A 24,043-nucleotide genomic window follows, 5' to 3' on the forward strand; every position below is an offset into this window, starting at 1 on the left:
CAGGAGGCCTTCCCAGACTGAGCCCCTTCCTTCCTCTCCCCCTCGTCCCCCTCTCCATCCCCCCATCTTACCTCCTTCTCTTCCCCACAGCACCTGTATATATGTCTATATGTTTGTACATATTTGTTACTCTATTTATTTATTTATTTTACTTGTACATATCTATTCTATTTATTTTATTTTGTTAGTATGTTTGGTTTTGTTCTCTGTCTCCCCCTTTTAGACTGTGAGCCCACTGTTGGGTAGGGACTGTCTCTAGATGTTGCCAACTTGTACTTCCCAAGCGCTTAGTACAGTGCTCTGCACACAGTAAGCGCTCAGTAAATACGATTGATGATGATTGATGATGATCTCTGCCCACAAGGAGCTTGCAGTCGCGAGTCTCCGAGTAGCCCAGAATAGCTCTCTGCCCAATCAGCTTGAGTCTAGAAAATTGTTGCTTATCTGAGGTTGCCAAGTATAGCCTATATACAGCCCCTGAATTCTTCGGTTTGGCATTTTAGGCCAAATAAAGTGTGACTTGAAGTCATAGGTTTCTGTATTTTTGATTGCTGTTGATCAAAATGATCAACACCCCCATATTTCTATTTTGAGGGGCATTCTTCCTTCAGATGGCTCCAGAACAAACGGTGATCACCCATCTGGTTAAGGGAAGTTGTTGTTCAGTAGAAGTATTCTCAAGTTTCTTTGCATAGCTTCTGAATTCATTATCTTAACGAACTTATTAATTAGAGAGCAGAGTGGCCCAGTTGAAAGTGCACAGGTCCAGGAGTCAGAGGACCTGGGTTCTAATCCCGGCTTCATCCCTTTTCACCCGTGTGACCTTGGACAGATCACTTCACGTCTCTGGGCCTCGGGTCCCTCATCTGCAAAATGGGGATTCAATGTCTGTTCTCCTTCCTACTTAGACTGTGAGCCCCATCTGGGGACCTGATGAGCTTGTATCCACCCCAGGGTTTAGTGCAGTGCTTGGCACAGAGTAAGTGTTTAACAACTATCACAATTCCCATTCCTATCTGGGAATGAAAGAACGGAGACAGGGAGTAGGTTCACCACGGTGGCATGGATAAAGTTTACTTTGAAGGGAAGAGGTGTTGTTTATGTGAAACTTAATGGGGCCTAGCGACTCGGTGACAGATGCATAGTGTGGTTTAAGGTTAATGAAAGGCATGCGAAGGGCAGAAAGGACCATTACCAGGCTTCAATTTCCTGAGACCTTTCATTAGACAAGACAGTTTATCCAGTGCGTGGACCCCAGAGTCTTCCTTCCAGGTGTGAAGTAGTACAGATCCTAGGTGCCCGACTTTGCGGAGGTCATGGCTAAGTTCCCTGCCCTTAACAAACGTACAGTCTAGAGGAGAAGAACTATCGATGGATTGATTGAAAAAATTAAATTAAAATCCTGCAATGCCAGTAAGCACATATGTCTCGTAGCAGAAGTATTGTATTTTTAAGAGCAGAACATTTGGGGGCATCATTTCATCGCGCTGATTCTTTGTAGGAAGAAATGAATAATTTTGAATAGCACAATGACTGTCAGGAAAACTTCCTAATAATGTGGTCCATTGAAATGCAGAATGAGGGTTATTGCATTTTTTTAACAGTTGCCAATAAAAATACAGAATATGGGGTAAAATCTCAAAGTAATCTCTCAGGAGGGCTGAGAGAACCCTCTAAGGAGCAGCCTCCTCTCTCAATTTTCAAACAGCGTGTACAGTTCCTTGAAGACAGAAACTTTTAATCTTTGGAGCCAATGCTTTTGGCTAGGTTTTAGCCAAAAACTTGCTTTTAGTTTGACCAACTAGAAATTTAGCACTTTCCTGAGAGGGAACGTGTCCACCTGCTGTTATATTGTACTCTTCCAAGCTCTTAGTTCAGTGCTCTGCCCACGGCAAGCACTCAGTAAATACCATTGATGATGATAATAATAATAATAGTGGCATTTATTAAGCGCTTCCTATGTGCAAAGCACTGTTCTAAGCACTGGGGAGGTTACAAGGTGATCAGGTTGTCCCACGGGGGGCTCAGAGTCTTAATCCCCATTTTACAGATGAGGTAACTGAGGCACAGAGAAGTTAAGTGACTTGCCCAAGGTCACACAGCTGACAATTAGCAGAGCTTGGATTTGAACCCCTGACCTCTGATTCCAAAGCCCGGGCTCTTTCCACTGAGCCACGGTGCTGCTGACGATAGTGTTGATGATGTGAGCCTCCAGATGGAGGATAAAGAAAATAAACGTTTGAGGCAAGATGAAAGGAATTGATATTACTTACTGTGAAGCAAAGTGGCCTAGTGATTAAAGCACGGGGCTGGGAGTCAGAGGACCTGGGTCCTACTCCCAGCTCTGCCACTTGTCTGCTATGTGACCATGGACAAGTCACTTCTCTGTGCTTCAGTTCCCTCATCTGCAAAAAAGAGGGGATTCAGTGTCTGTCCTCCCTCCGACTTAGACTGTGGGACTTGATTATCTTATCTCTACCCCAGTGCTTGGCACATAGTAAGTGCTTAACAAATACCACAATTATTATCAATCTTATTATTAATATTAATAAATCAGTCATATTTACTGAACGCTTACTGTGTGCCGAGCAGCATACTAAGTGCAGAGGTGAGTACGATATAACACAGTTGGTAGACGCTTTCCCTTTCCAAAATGAGCTTACCTTATAGACAGATTCTTCTCAATATTAGCCTTATGCTGAGAAACAACGTACTACCAGACCCCCAAAATAAAGACGAGTTATCCTCAGAGTTGCCTGCTCACCTTCACCAGAGCTATTCCTGGAGGAAATGAAACTCGCACTGCAGGATTTGCAGTTTATAAATCCGAGGAAGAACTTCCTCAGGGAGTTTTGTTCTCATAGACCGCGCAGAGCAATCAACCAACCAGTGGTGTTTGTTGAGCACTTAAGTACACTATAGCAGAATTGGTAGATGTGTTCCCTGCCCGCAACGAGTTTACAGTTTGGAGCGGACATGAGTAAAAATAAATAAACTCAGGCAATGTACATAAGCGCCGTGGGGCTGAGGGAAAGGTGAATAAAGGGAGCAAATACAAGTGCGAGGGATTCATCTGTGGAGACATCAGTTCCTGAGCTGAACTGCGCCTTTTAACACCCAGCCAAGCACCTTGCGTTGTTCTTTGCCGGGGCACCTAGGCCTGCCCAAGAACTCTATACCTAGAAGAAGTCTAGACCAGCTGGTCCTGCCCAAGGCAGGAAATGACCCTGCCAGGCCTGAAAGATTAAGGCAGGCCACTCCCAGCCTCCCTGGGCCTGCCACATGGTACTCTGGGAAGAACATCTATGTTCATAAACTTATATTTGATTGCTTTCTCCAATCCGTAGTGGATTTTAACGTCTGTCTCCCCGGCTAGATTGTAAGCTCCTTGAGAGGACTCTCAATCAAGCAAAAAGTCGTATTTATTGAGCTCTTACTGTGTGTGCAGGGCACCGGACTAAGTGCTTGGGAGAGTACAATACAATAATATTACAGACACAGTGAGTTTACTGCCATCAATTAGGTTACTACTCTATTGTGTTCTGCCAAATGCTTAATACAGTGCTCTGAACAGGGCAGTTGATCAAGAAATGCCAACGGTTGATTGACTGGGGAGTCAGAAGGACTGAACTGGGCAGTTGATCAAGAAATGCCAATGATTGATTGATTTGTACTTCCCAAGCGCTTAGTACAGTGCTCTGCACATAGTAAGCGCTCAATAAATACAATTGATGATGATGATGATGATGATTGGGGAGTCAGAAGGACCCAGGACTTAGCAAATGTGTTGTACTTTCCCAAGCTTTACTTAGTACAGTGCTCTGCACGCAGTTAGTGCTCAATAAATACCACTGATTGATTGGACCAGAAATCCTCTGGAAGTCTCTCCAGCTCTAAAATCTTATATAACAAACGATCCCTCCTTAACATCGGGAATTCTTAAAGCTGTACATTTCAGAGCCACCATTCAACTCTGTGGGTGTTTCTTCTCCTGACTTGAGAATCGCTTCATATTTCTCGTCAGATATCAAAGTAACACTGCTTCTGAGGTTCTTGAGACTATCACCAATATTCAACCGAAAGAAAGTGGAGGAGGGCCAGGAGAAACCCGAGAAGCTATTGTTTTCCGATTAGCTGAAGATATGCTCAACAAACTGCCCCCTGATTACATACCCCACGAGGTAAGCTACGATTCTCTGCAAGCTTTCTTCAAGAAGCAGCCCAGCCTAGTGGCTAGAGCCCGGGCCTGGGTGTCAGAAGACCCGGGTTCTAATCCCGGTCCGCTTTGTGACACTGGGCAAGTCACTTGGCTTCTCGGGGCCTCAGTTACCTCATCTATAAAATGGGGTGAAGACTGGGAGCCCTATGTGGGACGGGGACCGTGGCCAACTGATTAGCTTATAGCTAAGCCAGTGCTTTGTACAGTGCTTGCCGCATTCTTGATGTGGTTCCCCACTTTCAGTCTTTAACCATGCCCATGCAGAGCCTGATCACAGGCATGGGCCAGGGTTTTGGAGCTTATGATGGGCAGCTTCAGATTGCAGGGACAATCATGGTACGTCCAACATTTATTTATTGTACTTGTACATATCTATGCTCTTTATTTTATTTTGTTAATACGTCTTGTTTTGTTCTCTGTCTCCCGCTTCTAGACTGTGAGCCCACTTGTTGGGTAGGGACCATCTCTATATGTTGCCAACTTGTGCTTCCCAAGCGCTTAGTACAGTGCTCTGCACACAGTAAGCACTCAATAAATATGATTGATTGATCCAACCCCTCTGCCATGATTGCGGGAGGGTAAGGGAGAGAGCCGGTACAGTGGGACATTGGGAAAGGGACGTTTGGGGCGATCAACTGAACAAAGGACTCTTCTAGGCAGTGATCCTGGAGTATAACACTGGTTTTATCCATTATAAATCCTGGTGAAAGTACCATAATAATGAGCAAGAAGCTTGAGGTGGCAGCCTCCTCTCATCCCCCCTCTAAGTCCTTGCCCATGTTGTTTCTTAATCAGGGGAAATCCTCCTATCAGCCATACTGCTATCCCCCCCGCCAACTTTGACATCTCATACTAAGGCTCCTTCCTCCTGCAAACTTTCCCCGATTAACTGTATTCCATCTCCTACCAGTCTGCTGTCTGTGACTCAAACCTCTTCAATTGCTGCAGCCTGAAGGAGCAGCATGGCCTAGTGGAGAGATCACAGGCCTGGGTTCTCAGCCCGGCCCTTCCGTTCACCTGCCGTGTGACCCTGGGCAAGTCATTCCATTCTCTGTGCCTCAGTTCCCTCATTTGCTAAATGGGGATTCCATACCCGTCTTCCCCCCTACTTACATTGTGAGCCCCTTGTGGGACTTGGTTTTCTGGTATCTACCCCAACACTTAGAGCAGTACTTGGGACATAGTAAGCACTTAACAAATACCATAATTATAGTTGTTATCATTATCCAATTATCTATAATAATCTACTAATAACAATTTATTTTTGTAGTTAATGAATTTCTATCTGCACATGGATTGCAGTTCTCTTGTCTCCCCTTGAAAATTCTCAAGGTCCTCAGTGCAAGGATAATATATCTATCTATCTATCTATCTATCATCTATCTATCATCTATCTATCTATCTATCTATCGATATATATATATATCTATGTATATATAGAGAGATACATATATAGATATATTTTAGGTCCATTCATTCATTCAGTCACATGTATTGAGCGCTTGGTATGTGCAAAGCACTGCACTAAGCACTTGGGAAAGTACAATACCAATTCTGTCATATTGTACTCTCCCAAGAACTTAGTACAATGCTCTGCACACAATCAATCAGTCGTATTTATTGAGCGCTTACTGTGTGCAAAGCACTGTACTAAGCGCTTGGGAAGTACAAGTTGGCAACATATAGAGACGGTTCGTACCCAACAGTGGGCTCACAGTCTAAAAGGGGGAGACAGAGAACAAAACCAAGCATACTAACAAATTACATATTTATTACTCTATTTATTTATTTTACTTGTATATATCTATTCTATTTATTTTATTTTGTTAGTATGTTTGGTTTTGTTCTCTGTCTCCCCCTTTTAGACTGTGAGCCCACTGTTGGGTAGGGACTGTCTCTATATGTTGGCAATTTGTACTTCCCAAGCGCTTAGTACAGTGCTCTGCACATAGTAAGCACTCAATAAATACGATTGATGATGATGATACTAACAAAATAAAATAAATAGAATAGATATGTACAAGTAAAATAGAGTAATAAATATGTACAAACATATATACATATATACAGGTGCTGTGGGGAAGGGAAGGAGGTAAGATGGGGGGGATGGAGAGGGGGATGAGGGGGAGAGGAAGGAAGGGGCTTAATAAATACGATTGATAAATTACCCACAAAAACCAAGAAACTCTTGAAAAGGTGAGAGCTCCACTCCAGGGTTTAGCTGGGCTGCTCTTGCTGCCGCTTGAGGGCAAAGAGCGTGCTACTTTCTCTCCTTTTTATCACTCTCTCCCTGCTCCTCACCTCCACGAGATGCTCTTGTGACTGCCCAAGCGGAGGAAATGAAGAAGGCTAAGCCAGAGAACTAGAGTAATGAGACAGGGCAGGTGGAGTGGAGAGGGCAGAGGAAGGGAGAGCCAAGTCCTACTGCTCCAAGAAAGGCACCTTGCGATCCAAGCCAGTGCTTGCTGACAGCAGCCACTTCATACCGTCATTGGGTCCTGAAGTCCCAATCTTCTGGAGAGCAATGACGGAGGGGGATTTACACCCTCTCACCTCCTCCCTCCCCGCTCAGAGCGGCATCACGCAGGAAAGGTGGTTTTCACCACATCACCAGGGAGAACCTATCAGTGATGCCTAAGATACTTCTGTGATCAACCTCCAACATTCCCCTCAGCGCTTATTGGTACATCATACTTATTGAGCGCTTACTGTCGGTCATATTCATTGAGTACAAACTGTGTAAAGCACCATACGAAGCACGTGGGAGAGTACAGAGAAGCAGGTGGATCAGTGGGAAGAGTCAGAGGTCATGGGTTCAAATCCCAGCTCTGTCACTTGTCAGCTGTGTGACTGTGGGCAAGTCACTTCACTTCTCTGTGCCTCAGTTACCTCAACTGTAAAATAGGGATGAAGACTGTGAGCCCCCCGTGGGACAACCTGATCACCTTGGAACCTCCCCAGTGCTTAGAACAGGGCTTTGCACATAGTAAGCGCTTAATGAATGCCATCGTTATTATTACTGTTATGTAACAGAGTTGGTAGATGCACTTCCTGCCCACAAGGAGCTTACAGCCTAGAGAGGGAGACATAAGCGCTCAATAAATAGTCAAGAAAACTAAAAAGCCAATTGGATTACAATTCATAAGCCTGGAAGGGGCCATTTGGAGACTCCTATTGGAAATCCCTGATTTAGTTTATCTTCCTGTATTTAAGAGTTGGGGTGGTGGTGGGTTGGGGGGGTCCCTCCTGTTTTTAAAGAGCTTCAAGGAAGCTCAATATCAGTTTTTTTCCCTCATGTCTATCACTACTGTTTAAACCCATTTCTTCTTCTTCTTCCCTGTCATTAGTAAAGATAGGGAAACAGATAGCCACCCACTTCCTCCTCTCCTAAGGTCTTGAAGATTGGTGCTAATATTCTATGATTTCCTACTGAACAAATGAATAATATAAATAAATTACGGATATGTGCATAAGTTCTGGGGGGCTGGAAGAGAGGTGAATAAAAGGAGCAAAGCTGAGTGCAGAGGCAACGCAATAGGAAGTATAAGAAAAGGAAATAAGGGCTTAGTCAGGGAAGGTCTCTTGGTGGAGGTGTGCCTTCAATAAGTCTTTGAAGATGGGGAGAGAAAAGTTCAGTGTCCTTGAGCACCCCGGCTTTGTTTACACCACTGAACGAAAGAGCACGGGCTTGGGAACCAGTGGTCATGGGTTCTAATCACGCCTCCACCACTTGTCAGCTGTGGGACTTTGGGCAAGTCACTTAACTTCTCTATGCCCCAGTTCCCTCATCTGTAAAATGGGGATTAAGACTGTGAGCCCCACGTGGGACAAACTGATTACCTTGTATCTACCCAGCGCTTAGAACAGTGCTTGGCACATAGTAAGCGCTTAACAAATACCAACATTATTATTATTAGTTTCAGGGCTTTCCATCTGTACCTGGTTCTGTGGTCCCCTTGGATCCAACTATTCCTTTAGGCAGGGCTTGAGGGGAAAAAGAGCCAAAAGAGGAAATGAAATGGTTTATATGTAGTTTCAAGAGGAAAAAGAAGGCACCACCTTTAAGTGTGGTATATATTCGCTATTTAGAAAACTTCAGCATTAAAGCCTAAGCATTTTTTTAACACCAATGGCAATTATAGAAAAATTTCAGTGTACACGAGAATTTCATCCGAGTCTAATTCCAGTGACAAATATTCAGGGAAATGCCTGATTTAAAATACTAGCCAGGTCCCCATGCTCTGAAGGGCATAATAATAGTAATGGCATTTTTAAGAGCTTACTGTGTGTCAAGCTGTGTTCCAAGCACTGGGTTAGGTGCAAACTAATCAGGTTGGACAAAGTCCCTGTCCCACATGGGGCTCGCAGTCTTAATCCGCATTTTATAGGTGAAGGAACTGAGGCCCAGTGAAGTGACTTTCCAAGGTCACACAACACACATGTGGTAGAGCCAGGATTAGAACCCAGTTCCTCTGATTCCCAGGCCCGGGCTCTTCTGCTGGCCTGGCCATTGCCCAGTCCAAATGGAGGAGATTCTGCCTTGGGCTAGAATCTAGAACTAAAGCAGGAAGCAGCGAACATTGATTCTGGAAAATAGGAAATAATAGAGTATTAGCACCAATCTTCAAGACCTTAGGAGAGGAGGAAGAGGGTGGCTATCTGTTTCCCTGTCTTTACTAATGACAGGGAAGAAGAAGAAATGGGTTTAAATAGTAGTGATAGACATGAGGGAAAAAACTGACATTGAGTGTTAAGGACAGGGTCATGTCCTTCATTGAAGCTCTTTAAAAACAGGAGGGACCCCCTCAACCCACCACCACCCCAACTCTTAAATACAGGAAGATAAACTAAATCAGGGATTTCCAATAGGAGTCTCCAAATGGCCCCTTCCAGGCATATGAAATAGTCAAGAAAACTAAAAAGCCAATTGGATTACAGTTCACACCCAAGTAACTTATGGACTACCCAAGTGTACACTCTAATTTCAGGCCATTTTTCTATATAAAATCATATGGCTACTGTCACTATTATTGCTACCCTCAAAGTTGTTGCTCCTTGATTTTTCTGTTTTGGATTCCTTCTTACCCACCTGCCACGATTGACCCAATTGTCCTGTGCAGGAATTAGATAACAGTGGGACGGGGAAACACACAGACCATGGGGAGTAGTGAAAGAAAACAAGGCGGACCACCGGAAATCTTAGCTCAACCATTAAAAGTCTCCCAGGGCAGAATTTAAAGAATGCTAAACTACTGATCTCTGATCTCTCTGGTCTTTTCTAGGATTTTTAAACTTTCTCCTCGCATACCAAAATCTCTTCTGTCTTGTCTGGGAAATAGCCAGCAGAGAGCTCCAGGTCTTATTCTAAGACTTTTTTTAAAAAAAAAACCTTTCTCCTCACATACCAAAATCCCCTCTGTCTCTTCTGGGAAATAGCCAGCAGGGAGCTTAAGACTCTTGACCTTCAGGGCATGGTCTGCTGCCAGCATTTTCACTCAGACAGTTCTTTGAATAGCTGTCAGTGTAGCTGAAATTCTTTTATTTATTGAATTTTTTTCTATAATTGGTGTACTTTAATGCTCATGTACCTAAAGGCTTTTACGTTGAACTCTTCAATATCTCCAGTGCCTAATGCCCCAAAGGGATAGATGCTAGATGCCTAGTGGCTTTGCTTCAAAGATAAGCATTTTAATTGATCAGAATAAGAAATTGCTCCACTTTACGCCACCCAGCTGAAGTCAGATATGTTCATAAATACATTGGGGAAGCTAATTGTCGACTGTTCTAAGAAGTTAAGATTCAGCAAACATTTTGCACATAACCTTCTGATTAACCCGGTCTGTGAGAATAATGCGAACGAGGATCAAAACTTTTATTCTTGGCTGTGTTACAGTGCAGAGAACCAACTGACAATAATTAGGAGAGAAGGTACAGTCCCTCATTTCGGTTTCAAAGAACACATTTCCAATTAACAGCCGAGCTCAATCAGTAGAGAGAGGAAGCAACCGTTATCAGAATAATAGTATTTGTTTGAGGGCCCCAGGTTATTTGGGCAACGTAACAGAGGAAAGAATGGAAAGCCTAGAGTGCTGTGTGAAGTAAGAAGAATCCACCGGGTGGAGGTGTAGGAGAAGGAAAAAGTGTGAGAAGTGAGATGCAGTGGGAAGGGAACAGTGGCTTTGGTGTCCGAGGACCTGGGTTCTAATTCTGGCTCTGCCACTTGCCTGCTGTATGACCCTGGACAAGTCACTCAACTCTCGGTGACTCTGTTCCATCTTCTGTAAAATCAGGGAAGAAACTCCTGCTTTCCCTGCCCACTCAGACCATGAGCCTAGTGTGGGACAAGGGACTGTATCTATCTCTTGCTCGGTACTCTGCTTGGCACCTGGTAAGCATTTCGCAAATACCACGATCATAATCATTAAGGGGGAGAAAGCATATGAGCATCTTTTTTAAAGAAAGAGAAATTAAGGGTGGAAAAGCTCTGAAATGATGAAAGTAGCAGAATAGCATCTGTGCCCTGTATTTTTAGGTAAAAGCTCGATTAGTGAAGATGGGGCCTCTAAATTCCATGAACATATTTCTTCGCCAAGAAATTGACCGAATGCAAAGGGTCATCACAATACTTCGAAGCAGCCTGAGTGATCTTAAATTAGCCATCGAAGGAACTATTATCATGAGTGAGGTGAGCCTTCGGTACCCAAAATTCTCACTCGCCAAATGCGGGGTTTTCGTCCGACTCAACGTTTTGTGATTTTAACTTCTTCAGAGTTTGAGAGATGCCCTGGACAATATGTACGATGCCCGAATACCTCAGCTGTGGAAAAGAGTCTCCTGGGATTCTTCGACACTTGGATTCTGGTTTACCGAGCTTTTGGAAAGAAACACCCAGTTCTCTACCTGGATATTTGAAGGGAGGCCAAATGTGTTTTGGATGACTGGTTTCTTCAATCCCCAAGGTAGGTTCCACAAGGCGTGGTCGTCCGTAAGAGGTATTTTAAACTATATTAATATCTGTGGTATGATATCAAGTTCCTGTAATGCTGCAGTTAGAAATGGATGAAAGTACAGTTCGCTCTGCCCCAGAAAAGTCTTCTGCTGCCCATCTTAGTCCTCAGACCGTGTCCGCTGCTGCACATTTGTGCTACAGTGTTTCTTCCAACCCCAGATTGCCCAATATTCGTTCATTCATTAAATCGTACCTAGACAATTTCACATGGCAGGAACAGCATTCCCTAATCCCCCCATCAGCGTTTTCACCAAAACACTCAGTCAAACCATATGTATAATTATGCACGTTCGTATACCTTTTTAATTTATGCTTTATATTTCTATACCTTTTATAATACGCATTTATGGACCTACCGATGTAAATCCCCATAGATTAAAGCGCTGATGCTAGGTAATCATAATTTTCACACGGTAATTTCCCCTCCTCATTTAAAAGTTATTCCTATTTGAAAGAAGATTTTCTTAGTTTCCCAAACACAATCTGATAGGAAATTCAGTTTCTTATTCAAAGCTGCTCCTGCAAACAGTTTTGCCACCCATGGATAGATCTATGATGGAAGACTAGAATTTGCTTTTTCACACCGTTTGTAAGTGTAGCCTCCCCTCCACCATAGCCTGCCCTCTGCTGTGGTTTTCTGATGTCAAGAAGCATGGAAACTAAAAATCGCCTTGCTCCATCAGACAGTACCATCATCATCAAGCCAGAGAGCAATCGTATATCATTACTGCAAAAAAGCTGTCACCCAGTGGGACTCTCTACTCCTACCCTGATCCTCCTATCTTGTCTTCTCTACCTCAAGTCCCCTACTTGATCCCTGAAATTGTCAGATGCTACGTACAGCCTCGGCTCTCCGTTTGGAGTTTGTCTTTGAAGGCAGAGCAATCTTCAGAATGTCCTGCACCCTGAGTCTTTAGTGCCTTGCCCCCCACCCTGCCCCAGACACACACAAAGTAGTAATAATAATAATAATGGTACTTGTTAAGTGCTTTCTATGTGCAAAGCACTGTTCTAAGCGCTGGTAGTAATTGTAGTAGCTGTAGTGGGAGTTAGTTGAGCACCTGTAGGATGCAAACCCCTTAATTAACTGCTTGGGCGTGGTATTAGTGGATAGAGCGCAGACTTGGGAGTCAAAGACCTGAGTTCTAACCCCAGCTCCGCCACTTGTCTGCCCTGTGACCTTGGACAAGTCACTTCACTTCTCTGGACCTCAGTTCCCACGCCTGTAAAATGGGGATTAAGACTGAGCCCCTCAAGTGGAACAGGGACTGTTGTCCAACCCGATTCGCTTATATCCACCCCTGTGCTTTTTATAGTGCCTGGCACATTTTAAGTGCTTAACAAATACCGCAACTACTATTATTATTATTACAGAACCAGAAAGCAACACAACACTGGTCCGCGAGGTGCCTACTCTCTTCAGGGGAGCCAAGCACCAGCTAATGACAGAGTAATCAAAATAAACCATCGAAAGTACATTCCAATAAATGTACATGCCCAAGTGCTGAGGATAGGTATAAATGAGTATAGGCATGTCAGCGATGGCTGGAGGGTGCGTATGACTTGCGCATTGATGGGGAGGTAGGCTTTGAGAATGGGGAGGACCATGGTGGGAGGGAGGGAGCTCCAAGGTCGGGTAATAGCGGGAGCAAGGTTGGGCCTGATGCCATGGTCCTTAAGGAGCCATGAGAGGATTTTGAGGATCAGAGAGATGTCTTGAGCCATGCTTCAGGAAGACAAATCTGTGCAGCAGTGTGTGGTATAGACTAAAGCAGGGAGACCACTAGGCTTGTAAGCTGCTCACCAGATTGCAAGCTTCTAGAGCTCTGCTGTGGGCACCATCTTGAAGGTGCCAAACGGCAGCCACGTTGGGAGGGTCAGGAAGCAAACTCGTCCCAACCTTTTGCCACCCTGAAGCAGCCGCTTTGCTGGCCATCTGAAGCCCCCTCCGCCCGCCTCCCAGCCCATCCGGTCACGAATCCCATTATCCGGTCGCCGGTAATCGGGATGCAAAATTCCAGGAAGCGGCGGGGATCCTGGGGGAAAGCACAGAGTCAAATCTAGAAGCAGGAAAGAGCAGACAGCGCTATTGAGCGGCAGGAGGGCCCCGCTCTCAGACAGAGAGAGCACCCTTTGGGGAAGTGACGGGGCTTTTGCACTCATAATATGCGGTGACTTTTTCATCCGTGTCTGAGGGTTCGGTCCTCTGGGTAGCAATAGAATTTTTTGATCAGCTTTTATAGGCTAAAATGTTTGGCTGCCGTTTGGGGATCTATTACATTTCGTAGCTCTGCACTGCATGCCATTTTGGCTCAGCTTCACCCACTCCTCCGAGTGCTAGCCGTCCAAGCAGCCAGTACCCTCTTTTTATTTCCCAGCAGTTGTCGCCAAGGCCTCCTAACTTAAACTGTGCTTCCCCGGGCCCTAGGCTTCTCCGTCCACTCTGCCTCCGGTTCCCCCGTTTCATTCACCGGTCCAAAAGTGGTCTGGATTTTCTGGAGCCTGGGTGAGTGAAGCCTAGGTGGGATTTGTGTCAGGAGGCAGACTGCCCTCCGGGGCGTCATTATTGATGTTCATGTCTGCCATCTGATGTTAAGTATATGACTCATAGGTGCTGCTAATGAAACGGAGCCACGGGCTAGATGTGATGTCTGTAGCAGGGCCAGCCCGGAGACTTCTTCAGAGAGCTGCAGATTAAACAGTGGCAGAGCCAGGAGCAGAACCCATGAGCTTTCTGGCTCCCGGAACTCCGTAGGGATTTTGCCAGATAAAATCCCTAACAAGAGTCAGCAACAGCCTTGTCCATGGCCAAAAGTGTGCTCGCTTAACTCAGATGACTTATTAATAATAAGAATAATAGTAAGGGTACTTACAGTGTGTCAGGCACTGTACTAAGCGCTGGAGTGGATACAAGCAAATCAGGTTGGAAACAGTCCCTGTCCCACATGGGGTCACAGTCTCTCGATCCCCATTTTACTGATGAGGGAATGGAGAAGTGAAGTGAATTGCCCAAGGTCGCACAGCAGACAAGTGGCGGAGGCAGGATTAGAACCCATGAGTCCCAGGCCCGTGGTCTCTCCGCTGAAACTTCCCGAGCCTTGCCTCTTTCAGGATTCCTTACGGCAATGAGACAAGAAGTGACACGAGCTCATAAGGGCTGGGCCCTAGATTCGGTGACAATCCACAACGAAGTGTTGAAGCAGACCAAGGAAGAGATCTCATCGGCCCCTGCGGTAGGTATAGGGTGGGGCGTCGTTCGTGAATACCGCCGAGCCCCATTCCGAAGCCTAGACGTCTCTGTTCAGAGACTCCGTGAAATTGGGAGTCAGGAAAACGTCTCCATGAGTATCCCTTCAGGTACAACAATGCTGCCACCTCCTTTAGCCATGCCCCCTTCATCTTAGGCCAAGCCGTGCCTTACTCTAATGCCCATGGCACAGGAGAAGGGGCAGTTCTCCTCACCCTCAGACGTAGGCCCATCCCGTCGCAGCTTGCCCACCCTTCCGCATAGCAAGGGAAGAGTCAGCCTCATCATTTCTCGAATGAGCTCTGCCCGCTGTTTTCCAGGATATTTGTAATCAATCAATCAGTGGTATTTATTGAGCGCTTACCAACAATCAATGGTATTTATTGAGTACTTACCAACAATCAATGATATTTATCGAGCGCTTAAGCACTTGGGAGAGTACAACACAACAGAATTAGCGAGCACGTTCCCTGCCCATTATGAGCTTAAAGTCTAGAGAGATCTATGCAATCATATTTATTGAGCACTGACGGTGTGCAGAGCACTGTACTAAGCACCTGGGAGCGTGCAACAGAAGAACGTAAACAGACGCATTCCCTGCACACAACGAGTTAGTGTCTTCTGAGGTCTGAGGACTCCTGAGCTGTAATTGTCACTCAATCAGTCAATCGTATTTACTGAGCACTTAACTGTGTGGCAGAGCGGCATACTAAGTGCTTGGGAGAGTACCACATAACACTAAACAGACACATTCCCGGCCAACACTCACTCACTCAATCGTATTTATTGAGCGCTTACTATGCGCAGAGCACTGTACTAAGCACTTGGGAAGTACAACGAGCTTACAGTCTAGAGGGGGAGACAGACATTAATATAAATAAATAAATTACAGATACGGACGTAAGTGCTGCGGGGCTGTCAATTTGTACTTCCCAAGCGCTTAGTACAGTGCTCTGCACATAGTAAGCGCTCAATAAATACGATTGATGATGATGATGGGACGGGGGATGAATAAAGGGAGCAAGTCAGGGCGAAGCTGAAGGGAGTGGGAGAAGAGGAAAGGAGGACTTCGTCAGGGAAGGCTTGGAAGAGGCAGGCATTCAGTAAGACTTTGAAGGCGGGGAGAGCCATGGTAGTAATGGAATAATGAGTATTGTACTGTCCCAAGCACTAAGTACAGTGCTTAGCACACAGTAAGCGCTCAATAAATACTATTGAATGAATGAATAGTGGGTCCTCATTTCCCATTGCTTAATCATTTTAAAGTAATCCCTCTCTCCTTATGTCTTTGTGGTCCCAGGAAGGGGTGTACATTTATGGGCTGTATTTGGATGGAGCGGCCTGGGACCGACGTAATAGTAAACTCAGCGAATCCACCCCCAAGGTTCTCTTCACCCAGCTCCCCGTGCTTCACATCTATGCCATCAATTCTACCGCTCCCAAAGATCCCAGGCTGTACGTGTGCCCTATCTACAAGAAACCGAGGAGGACCGACCTAACTTTCGTCACCGTGGTGTATTTGAGAACGGTCCTGTCCCCGGATCACTGGATCCTCAGGGGCGTAGCCCTCCTGTGCGACATCAAGTAAACCCCGCCCGGAACGGGATGAAAATATGATCGTCTCTTGATGCATTTGGCCCTCACACCCACCTCCACGATAGGACGCCCTACTGGTTAAATTGCGTTTCCCCACATCAATACATTATTATTTTGAGATATGGCCAATGTGTGTGTGTATTGTGGGCGGGGGACGAGGGTCCTCCTTACGATCACCTAATTGTATTTTCGAATATAGGCAAGTCGGCCTTCTCTCTGATGCTCATTTCTTCAGCATCCAAATCCAAACGGCCAGTTCTAACTCCAACCCTTTTGTTCTCGGAACTCCCGGGAAGTTAGTAGGAAGCTGAATCCGTTGACCCCCAAATTCTAGGAAGTTTAAATTTTAAAAATGAAAAATTAAGAGGTTTTAAAAGGATTCTTAAAGGATTAGGCTATGGGTGGGCTTTACCCAAAATAAAACCAAACACTAGTCATGTCACCCATTTTGACCTCTGTGTTGATATTTATTAGACCTTCGCATTGGACAAGCATTGGCAGAGGATATCATTTTTCCAAAAAAAATTTCGTTTTTTTGCTCTGATTCTCCACTTCATCATGCATCTTCCCAAACCACCTGTGATGGGGCCATATTGATATAGTCATCGTTAGAGAGAAGCATGGCATGGTGGATAAAGGCCGGGCTTGGGAGTCAGAAGGTCACGGTTTCTCATCTCGGCTCCTTGTCTGCTGTGTGACCTTGGGCAAGTCGCTTCACTTCTCTGGGCCTCAGATCCCTAAAATGGGGATTGAGACAGTGAGCCCCACATGGGAAGGGGACTGTGTCCAACCCGATTTGCTTGTATCCACCCCAGCACTTAGTACGATGCCTGGCACATAGGAAGCACTTAACAAATACCATCATTATTATTAGTAGAGCCACCCGGGGAACTCTTATCTTTTTCTGTATCAGCCTGTCAGTATTTACTGAGTGCCAACTATGCGCAGAGTGCTCAACTAGGCAACTGGGAAACATACCAATGATGTTAAAGATGCATCCCTCCTCTGCCCGAGTTTACAATCCAATGTGGGAGGCAGTAGACCTTAAGGAACATTACAGGTCAATAACGAGAGAATACATATAATTGAAACAACTGAATAAGCGAACTAGAAATTCAAAGATTGTGCTTCATCTCTTAGTAGCCGATATTATGGGGTGAATAAGTTGGGGGTGGGTAATCAATCAGTCAATCAATCAATTGTATTTATTGAGCGCTTTCTGTGTGCAGAGCACTGTACTAAGCGCTTGGGAAGTACAAGTTGGCAACATCTAGAGACGGTCCCTACCCAACAGTGAGCTCACAGTCTAGAAGGGGGAGACAGAGAACAAAACAAAACATATTAACAAAATAAAATAAATAGAATAGATATGTACAAGTAAAATAGAGTAATAAATATGTACAAACGTATATACAGGTGCTGTGGGGAAGGGAAGGAGGTAAGGTGGGGGGATGGAGAGGGGGAGGAGGGGGAGAGGAAGGAGGGTAGCCCAGTGGAGCCATCCAACTGACAGATAACATTTCAGAGAATAAGAGGTTAATCGGAGACGACGATGTGGATTTGAGAATGGCATTGAATGGAGGGAGAGGGGTGGTCTGGCATATTTAGGGGAAGGAAAGGCGTGAGTGAAAGTGGGGTTTATTATTCGATGCGGTACAGCAAGTAGGTTGGTCGCAGAGGAGCGAAGTGTCCAAGCTGGGGGGCAGGGGGGGAGAGCTAATTGAGCGCCTTGAAGCCTATCATGAGAGGGGTTTCTGTTTAATGCGGAGTTGGATAGGCACTGATCCCAAACAGCATGACAAATTTTAGTGTTTTTCCTATTTGGATTTATTGGGCAAAAGACCACATTGTGGAAAAAACATACTGGCACAGGACTTTTTTTTAAAAAAAGTATTGGTTCTGTCCCGGGGGGACTGCTCAATATGCAGAGCATTGTATTCGGTGTGGGCAGGATGAGGGGGGTTTTGGCTGGGGAGGGTGGGCGGGGGGTGTCACACACTGGAAAAGACCTCTGGATGTCAATTCCACTCTTGAGTAAGTAACCCTCATTGAAGCCAACTCTGTGAGGTCGCATTTGCCATGATGGGATTCAGAAGGACCTGGGTTCTAATCCCTGCTGCGTTACTTGTCTGCTGTGTGACCTTGGGCAAGTCACTTCATTTGTCTGGGCCTCAGTTTCCTCATCTGTAAAATGGGGATTAAGACTCTGGGACGGGTACCGTGTCCAACCCGATTAGCTTGTTCTACCCCAACGCTTAGTACAGTGCGTGGCTCGTACTAAGTGCTTAACAAAAACCACTGAAAAACTGGTAGAAAGAGGAACTTCGGCTCAGCCTTTCTTGAACACCCCCCTCCATTCCCAGAGATCGTTCAGACCAGAATTCCCCGGGAACAAATCTGGAGCCAGTTCAGGCCCGAGGCAACAATATTCACGCAAGGGAGGAGACGTGGAACGTGCGGTGGTTCTTACGTGATGGAGTCGTGCGAGAGGTGTGTCTTGCGCGGAGGAAACTCTCATAAGTTTAATGATTTAGCCAGGAGAAGGCAAGAGATGGAATGAGTATGTTCTACACTAGATGATTAAAAACTCATGGGATTTTCCAGGTCAGCTAAAGCCTCGGAAAAGCTGTAGGTTCTTTTCCCTCAGGTCTGTTTTTCCTAGTCATTCTCCGTCTGGTGATAGAAGATGGTAGTCTCAGTTTCGGTCTCTGTGCACATTTTAGAGTTTTCTGAAAACCTTTGAGTTTCCAAAAACATACCCCTCTCTCTCTCTGTGTTGCTGTTTTATTCATCGCCCAATTTGCTAAGCCTGAGAAATGGAGGCTTTGTGTGTCTACCACAAAGCTAAGCATATCAGACCGGCAGGTAGAGAAATAAAGAACAGTGATGCATTCTCCTCTCTAGAAACGCTTCAAGCCTCGCCTTGCTGCAGGTTGAGAAATGCACCTCCTTTAAGGGAAAAAAAAAACTGGCTTGAATAAATGTGCCCGGAGGAAATAGTGCCACACCAAAATCCAATTAAAAAAAAAATCCCAAAATCGACCCATGCAACTTCCAAATTTTTAGAATTTCTTTCTTTACTTGAATCAGTTCGGAAGCAACTAAGAAGATTATTTAATTAAAATGATTGTATTTCCTGCACACAATATTTGTTGTCCTAACCCGGAATTCCTAAGGGCCATGTGAGATAGTGCTTTTATGTCGCAGCCGTGTCTGGAATAACTTGATAAAATTTGGTGCCAATATGAATCGGCACGCAATTGGCAGCTCACAGTACCGTGCAGATGTGATGCCGACCCAAACGCAAGGTCAGTATACTGCTGAGTGGGACAAAGAGGAGCTGAGCAATTACAGCATTTCACAGTGACCGGATTTATTGAGCCTACAAAAGCCATGTAGTAAGCACTTAATACCGTAATTATTATTATTATTATGCCGATCTCTTTCCAAGGCTCTGTTGGTCAACCGGTGGGCTGCCTCACGCGTCACGTTTGTCCTAGGTGTTCTAGTTTCTGAACCTTATCCCTCTAGACTATAAGCTAGCTGTGGGCAGGGAACGAATCTACTGATTCTGTTGTATTGTACTCTCCCAAGTGCTTAGTACAGTGTTCTGCACACAGCAAGTGCTCAATAAATGCCACTGACTGGACTGGGAATCCTTGGGTTTGGTGCCCAGGTAATAATAATAATAATGGCATTTATTAAGCGCTTACTATGTACAAAGCACTGTTCTAAGCGATGGGGAGGTTATGAGGTGATCAGGGTGTCCCACAGTCTTAATCCCTATTTTGCAGATGAGGTAACTGAGGTACAGAGAAGTGAAGTCTTTTAGACTGTGAGCCCACTGTTGGGTAGGGACTGTCTCTATATGTTGCCAACTTGTACTTCCCAAGTGCTTAGTACAGTGCTTTGCACACAGTAAGCGCTCAATAAATACGATTGATTGATTGAAGTGACTTGCCCAAAGTCATGCAGCTGCCAATTGGCGGAGCCGGGATTTGAACCCATGACCTCTGACTCCAAAGCCCTTGCTCTTTCCACTGAGCCACGCTGCTTCTCCTAATCTACCTACGATCCAGAAAGCTCTTTTCACCTATACTGTGAGCCCGTTGTTGTGCAGGGACCGTCTCTCTATGGTGCCACATTGTACTTCCCAAGCGCTTAGTACAGTGCTCTGCACACAGTAAGCGCTCGATAAATACGATTGAATGAATATACGTGCATCGGTCATTCATTCGTTCGTACTTATCGAGCGCTTCCTGTGTGCAGAGCGGTGTACTAAGTGCTTCCTTTTAACATTTGTCCCCTCAGTGGGACGCCTTTTGCAGGAAACGGGTGCCTGGAGGCAGGGCCGGCTTCAAACACCTCGCCACACTGAGAAATGATAGGAAAAATGTTAGGGAAAAATTTGCTGTCCCTCCCGTTCTGTAAGATGTCACTGGTTATGCAGTGCACGCCCACGGCGCTCTGAGAGCTCACCTCCTCCAGGAGGCCTTCCCAGACTGAGCCCCTTCCTTCCTCTCCCCCTCGCCCCCCTCTCCATCCCCCCATCTTACCTCCTTCCCTTCCCCACAGCACCTGTATATATGTTTGTACATATTCATTACTCTTTATTTATTTATTTTACTTGTACATATCTATTCTATTTATTTTATTTTGTTAGCATGTTTGGTTTTGTTCTCTGTCTCCCCCTTTTAGACTGTGAGCCCACTGTTGGGTAGGGACTGTCTCTAGATGTTGCCAATTTGGACTTCCCAGGCGCTTAGTACAGTGCCCTGCACATAGTAAGCACTCAATAAATACGATTGATGATGATGATGATGATGATGAACGACGCCGTGGCGCACTTCGTGTGCATACAGCGTGATGGAATGATAATTTACAGAAGCACATTCAAACCCCTGAAACTAGAGTATTCTGGAAAGGACCACCGTTGCACCCCAACATGCTCCCCCAAAGCCGCTGTGTTACTTTAATAATAATAATAATAATGATGATGATGGTACTTGTTAAATGCTTCCTAGGTGCCAAGCACTGTTCCAAGCGCTGGGGTAGATACAAGCTCCTCAGGTCGGACACAGTCCCTCTCCCACACAGGGCTCGCAGTCCTAATCTCCATTTTACGGATGAGGTAACTGAGGCCCAGTGAAGTGAGTTGCCCAAGGTCACGCAGCAGACAAGAGGCGGAGCCAGGATTAGAACCCAGGTCCAGGCTTTAGCGCTTGGGTGAGTACAGAATTACAATATAGCAGCGTGGCTCAGTGGAAAGAGCACGGGCTTTGGAGTCAGAGGTCGTGGGTTCGAATCCCGGCTCCGCCACATGTCTGCTGTGTGACCTTGGGCAAGTCACTTCACTTCTCTGAGCCTCAGTTACCTCATCTGTAAAATGGGGATTAAGACTGTGAGCCCCACGTGGGACAGCCTGATCACTTTGTATCCCCCAAGCGCTTAGAACAGTGCTTTGCACATAGTAAGCGCTTAACAAATGCCAACATTATTATTATTATTATTTAGCCCCTAGGCCACACTGCTTCGAAGTCCTTGTCACCCATTGAGGTTCCCTCCTCCCCAGGCTGATCCCACCACTCTCCCCAACTTCCACCCATCCCCTACCATAATGGCCCCCCCCCTCAACCAATTGAATTCCCATTTCAAAGTAGCGAGGGCACATCTCCAAGAGGCCTTCCCTGATTAAGCTCTCATTTCCTCGTCCTTCACTCAATCAGGTATATTTATTGAGCGCTTATGGTTTGCAAGGCACCATACTAAGCACTTGGGAGAGTGTGATACAACAATAAGAAGACACATTCCCTGCCCACAACGACCTTATTGTCTAGAGGGGGAGAAAGACATTAATATAAGTAAATAAATTACAGCCAAGTTCTCTTCTCCCACTCCCTTCTGTGTCACCCCGATTCGCTCTCTTTTTCACCCCCACCCCGTAATTTCTTTCTTTCTAGTAATGTCTGTCTTCCCCACTAGACTGTAAGCGCATTGTGGGCAGGGAATGTGCCCATCAACTTTGCCATATGGTAATATTGTATAATAATAATAATAATAATAATGGCATTTATTAAGCACTTACTATGTGCAAAGCACTGTTCTAAGCGCTGGGGAGGTTACAAGGTGATCAGGTTGTCCCACGGGGGGCTCACAGTCTTCATCCCCATTTTACAGATGAGGTAACTGAGGCACAGAGAAGTGGAGTGACTTGCCCAGAGTCACACAGCTGACAACTGGTGGAGCCGGGATTTGAACCCCTGACCTCAGACTCCAAAGCCCGTTCTCTTTCCCTTGAGCCATGCTGCTTCTCACCCAAGCGCCTAGTACAGTGCTCTGCACATAGTAAGTGCTCAATAAATACCATTGATTGATCAATTGATTGGTTCACTCCCACACCATATGAAACCAACACCGACCAGAGCCCCTTGGGTCCACGGTAGTTGGTGCTTCTGTGTCCCCGGAGAATCAACCCCTTCCAAGCTGGTCATCAAAAAGATAGCAGGTAATTCCTCGTTTCTAGAGGTCAGCTTCTTTTGAGCTCGCAGTTTAATTCTGATATTTTTGTGTAAACCTGTTTAATCATTTCTAGTAATAATAATAATAATAATAATGGCATTTATTAAGCACTTACTATGTGCAAAGCACTATTCTAAGCGCTGGGGAGGTAACAAGGTGATCAGGTTGTCCCACGGGGGGGCTCACAGTCTTAATCTCCATTTTACAGATGAGGTAACTGAGGCCCAGAGAAGTGAAGCGACTCGCCCAAAGTCACCCAGCTGACAATTGGCGGAGCCGGGATTTGAACCCATGACCTCTGACTCCAAAGCCCGGGCTCTTTCCACTGAGCCACGTGATCTAATCTAGGCAGTAGAGGAAAACTTACCCAAACACACAGAGAAAACGTTCAAACATTGTTACGGCCTTATTTAGATGAACTTATTGAGAATCTCGGTAAAGAATCTTAGACTTCAGGCCTTTGTATTGTGTAAATTAACCCAAAATATGATACTGTACTGGATTTGATCTTAAATTTATATTCAGTAATATCTTCTATGCCACGAGAAATTGCAGGCCTTACTAACTGTATCGCTCCCATCTCATTTGGGCCGGATGCGGTTATAATCGCCTCTGTGGTGAAACATAGATACGATTAACTGCAGTATTGTGCAGTGTGAGGGAAAAGAAAGCGGTATTGCTGATTGAATCCTGATGGGGAAATTTAGGCGGTTAGATTCCAACTGATTCTATCCCAGGGATAACACCGTTAAAACCTCATGGAAAGAGCCGGGAGATAACGTTCTTTCATGATCAAGATGACCGCAGTAGTAATGAAGTGCTCCTCAATCATGTCAGATCTCCCTGTTACGGGTCATTACGGGTACAGAAAGAGAACTGCTGCTGCTTAAATACGATCGGGGAAATAAAAGACAGGAGGGCATGGATTGAAAACTGCAGCAGAAAGGATTCAGGTTAGACATGAGGAAGATTGGGAAGGCTGAAAGTGCCCCCAAACACTGGGGAGTAATATGGACTAGGGGAACGAGCACGGGCCTGAGATTCGGGGGACCTGGGTTCTAATCCCGGCTCCCTGCTTGTGTGACCTCGAGCAGGTCATTTAACTGTTCTGTGTCTCGGTTCCCTTGTCAGAAAATGGGGATGCAACTCCCGTTCTCCCTCCCCTTTAAACTGAGAGCCCCATGTGGGAAAGGGACTGCGTCCGATCCGATTGAATCTAGCCCAGTGCTTAGCATGGTGTATGGCACATACAACCTACACTAAAGGAGGTATTCCTTGACAGACACACCCCATGTCTACTTACAACCATTTCTTCCGATATCTTACCACGATATTTTCATATATACATAGATACATATATATAGTATATATACAGGTATACACACACACACACACACACACACACACACACACACACACACACACACACACACACACACACATATATATATAT

At 45.4% G+C, this 24,043-nt stretch overlaps 1 protein-coding gene across 1 annotated transcript in view; it reads left to right on the forward strand.

Moving 5' to 3' along the window:
* The window catches only part of DNAH8 (dynein axonemal heavy chain 8), a 230,915-nt gene extending 214,483 nt beyond the window's left edge, over positions 1-16,432 (forward strand). Inside the window, exons 89-93 of the mRNA XM_038761016.1 lie at positions 4,025-4,181; positions 10,752-10,904; positions 10,989-11,178; positions 14,340-14,461; positions 15,776-16,432. Coding sequence (XP_038616944.1) covers positions 4,025-4,181; positions 10,752-10,904; positions 10,989-11,178; positions 14,340-14,461; positions 15,776-16,063 — 910 coding nt within the window. The 3' untranslated portion in view covers positions 16,064-16,432. The remainder of the gene's footprint in view (positions 1-4,024; positions 4,182-10,751; positions 10,905-10,988; positions 11,179-14,339; positions 14,462-15,775) is intronic.
* The last annotated feature ends 7,611 nt before the right edge of the window (positions 16,433-24,043 follow it).

This window comes from Tachyglossus aculeatus, chromosome 19, assembly GCF_015852505.1.
Source record: "Tachyglossus aculeatus isolate mTacAcu1 chromosome 19, mTacAcu1.pri, whole genome shotgun sequence".
Classification (NCBI taxonomy): Eukaryota; Metazoa; Chordata; class Mammalia; order Monotremata; family Tachyglossidae; genus Tachyglossus; species Tachyglossus aculeatus.